This window comes from Anneissia japonica, unplaced genomic scaffold (genome assembly GCF_011630105.1).
Source record: "Anneissia japonica isolate Jap-2015-1 unplaced genomic scaffold, ASM1163010v1 scaffold532_len20026_cov133, whole genome shotgun sequence".
Taxonomy (NCBI): domain Eukaryota; kingdom Metazoa; phylum Echinodermata; class Crinoidea; order Comatulida; family Comatulidae; genus Anneissia; species Anneissia japonica.
Window position 1 is genome coordinate 9,196 of NW_022691293.1, and position 2,749 is coordinate 11,944.

General features: G+C 32.3%; 1 protein-coding gene across 2 annotated transcripts in view; it reads right to left on the reverse strand.

The window, feature by feature from the left end:
* The window catches only part of LOC117099991 (receptor-type tyrosine-protein phosphatase alpha-like), an 18,488-nt gene that overhangs the window by 8,988 nt on the left and 6,751 nt on the right, over positions 1-2,749 (reverse strand). For both annotated transcript variants that reach the window (XR_004444056.1, XM_033239519.1), the window contains exons 9-12: positions 1,825-1,861; positions 1,527-1,624; positions 969-1,091; positions 432-595 (exon numbers count right to left, since the gene is read on the reverse strand). Coding sequence is in view for 1 of the 2 variants with exons in the window: in XM_033239519.1 (XP_033095410.1) it covers positions 432-595; positions 969-1,091; positions 1,527-1,624; positions 1,825-1,861 (422 nt within the window). In the remaining variant the exon portion in view is untranslated. The remainder of the gene's footprint in view (positions 1-431; positions 596-968; positions 1,092-1,526; positions 1,625-1,824; positions 1,862-2,749) is intronic.

Here is a 2,749-nt window from a genome sequence, read left to right on the forward strand (position 1 = left end):
TGTTAGAGCAGATCACAAATGGACTATGAAGTTTAAGTTATAAGCTTTACGTTAACTTCTCCATTACAATATCCATCAATACACCATCAATATTAGTGTATGGTATAAATTACAGGTACAAAATCTACCAATACTCAGCTTCAATTTGATGTTATAATAATGTACATCTAGGTGCTAAAATGTTTATGTGAAAATGCATAAACCAATAAAGTTACTGCTACATTGTTTAAACGCTTTTTTCTAAAACCAAAATGTATAGAGTTTGCTGGGTAACAATAAAAAATGTATTCATATTTGTATCTACATCTACTTCTGTATCTTTGCGACGTAAGTTTGTATGTCTGCATTATTTGTAGTAAAGGAAATAGAGCACTGCACTGCATATATCTAAAATATATACATTACATTCATGGATCTTTTTATAATGTTACCTGCAGTGTACTATGACTGGTCCACTGTCGCTTGGAGAATTCTGCTGTGCTGTCCTAAAGGCGTAGATGAAGTCAATCAAATGTGGAACAGCGCGGGGAACACTCTTATCTGGCCAATCAGTGAAATGATATTGAAATACATTATGTAACTCTTCCTTCCCAACCTTTAACGTAAAATAATCGGATGTCAATACTTCAGTTTTTTTTTCTTAAACGTAGATATTTCATATATATTATTTTTCATTATGTATTATTTTTCTCAACCAACAAACAGAAAAAGCGAATTTTCACTTAGGTCTATTACATAGAACAAAGAAACTTTGGCTACTAAAGATGTGATGAAACTTTTAGAATAATGATGTTGTTTGAGTCGAGATAAAAATTTGAAAGCATGTCATTAGGATAAAAATGCGAGCATCTAGCTATGCCTACGAATCAATCTCCATACAATACAATTGTCTAAAAAACTTTACAAGTTTTCAATGATTTTGATCTTGATGACAAGGTTGATGATTTAACTGTAATTTGAGAACAAACCTTCTGAAGTTGTAGATTTCTAACCACATAATGTCCATATTTGGTCTCCCCTGCGTTCGCTACAGTAATGTTTGCATATCGTTTACCATCATTTTCTTCTGGCCAATACTGCTCGCATTTTCGCTACAAAATAAATAGAATAAACAGTCTTCATGAATCCAAATTAGGTGGTTACATTGCATACTCTTTGTTTATTTATTCACTGCCTTATGTGCTTATGAGCATGAAGAGGATTAAGTAAGTAAGTTATTCAGAATGATTTGGATTTGGAAGCTGATTTCGACATTAGAAAACATAGCCTACATGAAGTCATTATATAGTAGCTCAATGCCTATCAAATAAGTAATAAAAATTTGCCATAATTCGTCAAATATTCTGGGTTGGCCCCCTGGCCCCCAGCCAAGTGAGACTCGATTCGCTCCACTAGTCCCCCCCGTTGGGGCCTTTAGCCCCTTCATCGGGCAGGTCCTGGTGCCATCACTGACACCATCTTCACATTATTACCGTAATTAATTCATCCTACCCCATACACCCTATATAACAGCCCAGGACAAATACCTTGGTTCCTTCGAAGACATTAGTAACAACCACAATTATCGTTGACTTTTCCTGCCAGATCATTCTCCACATATCATTGACTGATGCAACATTTGGACCTAAAATTATAAATGTGGAATGAATTATACATATGAGTGCGCAGTTGATTTAGTTTACCTATGCAATGATGGTATTTTAAAGGCTACACAATTATATTTCATACGTCCGGTGTTAAATAAAAACTAATACCTAATATATAATATAATAAAAAAACAAATAAATTGTATAGTGCCATCTTCCAAATCGTATCATTGCTTACCTTGACATGCAATGAACTCACGTGGTGTCGTATATCCCTGCAAGTGAAGTAAAACATGCATAGATAAAAACAAACAAACAAATATACTACCATTCCCTGGTTCAAATCCTAAGTTTGTTTTATTTTTCATTTTTTTTTTTATGGGACAATATGCGGGGGAATTTTATACTGAGGTGAATTATGATGTGGGCGGAGGTATGTACTCTCCGAGTGCCCTCTAGTTGTATATAAAAATGATCTCTGCAGTAATCTGTCAATTTCCCAGTGCGTTAATTATAAAACGAAGCCCGATATTAATATTTACAGACATAGTGCTGTACCCTTTATAGTAAGGTTAATGAGTGAAACCACAATTAATGAACTAACACATAGTGTGTTAATTCTAAGTAAATGTACAAATTTTAGTATAATTTATATTATATTTACGTGGTTACAAACTTGCAAGTTTGAATTTTGTATAAATTTCTATTTGTCGTTTTAACATTTATATTGCATTGTGATGTAGCTGTCCTTGTTTGTATTTGTATTAGTGAGTATTTTATGAATTAGTCATATATTTGGTGTTTACATAATGTTTTTAACCTGTATGTTTGTTTCATTCATTGAAACTTTTGCAATAGTGTTAATAATACCAAATATAAAATGATATTGTAATTAAGATAATTTTGTACGAAACACCATTATTATTATTATTACCTTTATTCGGCTCTTAAGGGGAAACTCTTTTGTCTATGATTTCCCCTTAACGTCGCTTTAGTTTCCCCTTAGCGACACTACTTTCGCCTTATGGTACTGTTTTTAACCACTTCATTGTTTTAGTTTCCCCCTATGGATACTTCTAAGCTCCTATATATATATATATATACATATATATATATACATATACATATATATATATATATATACATATACATATATATATATA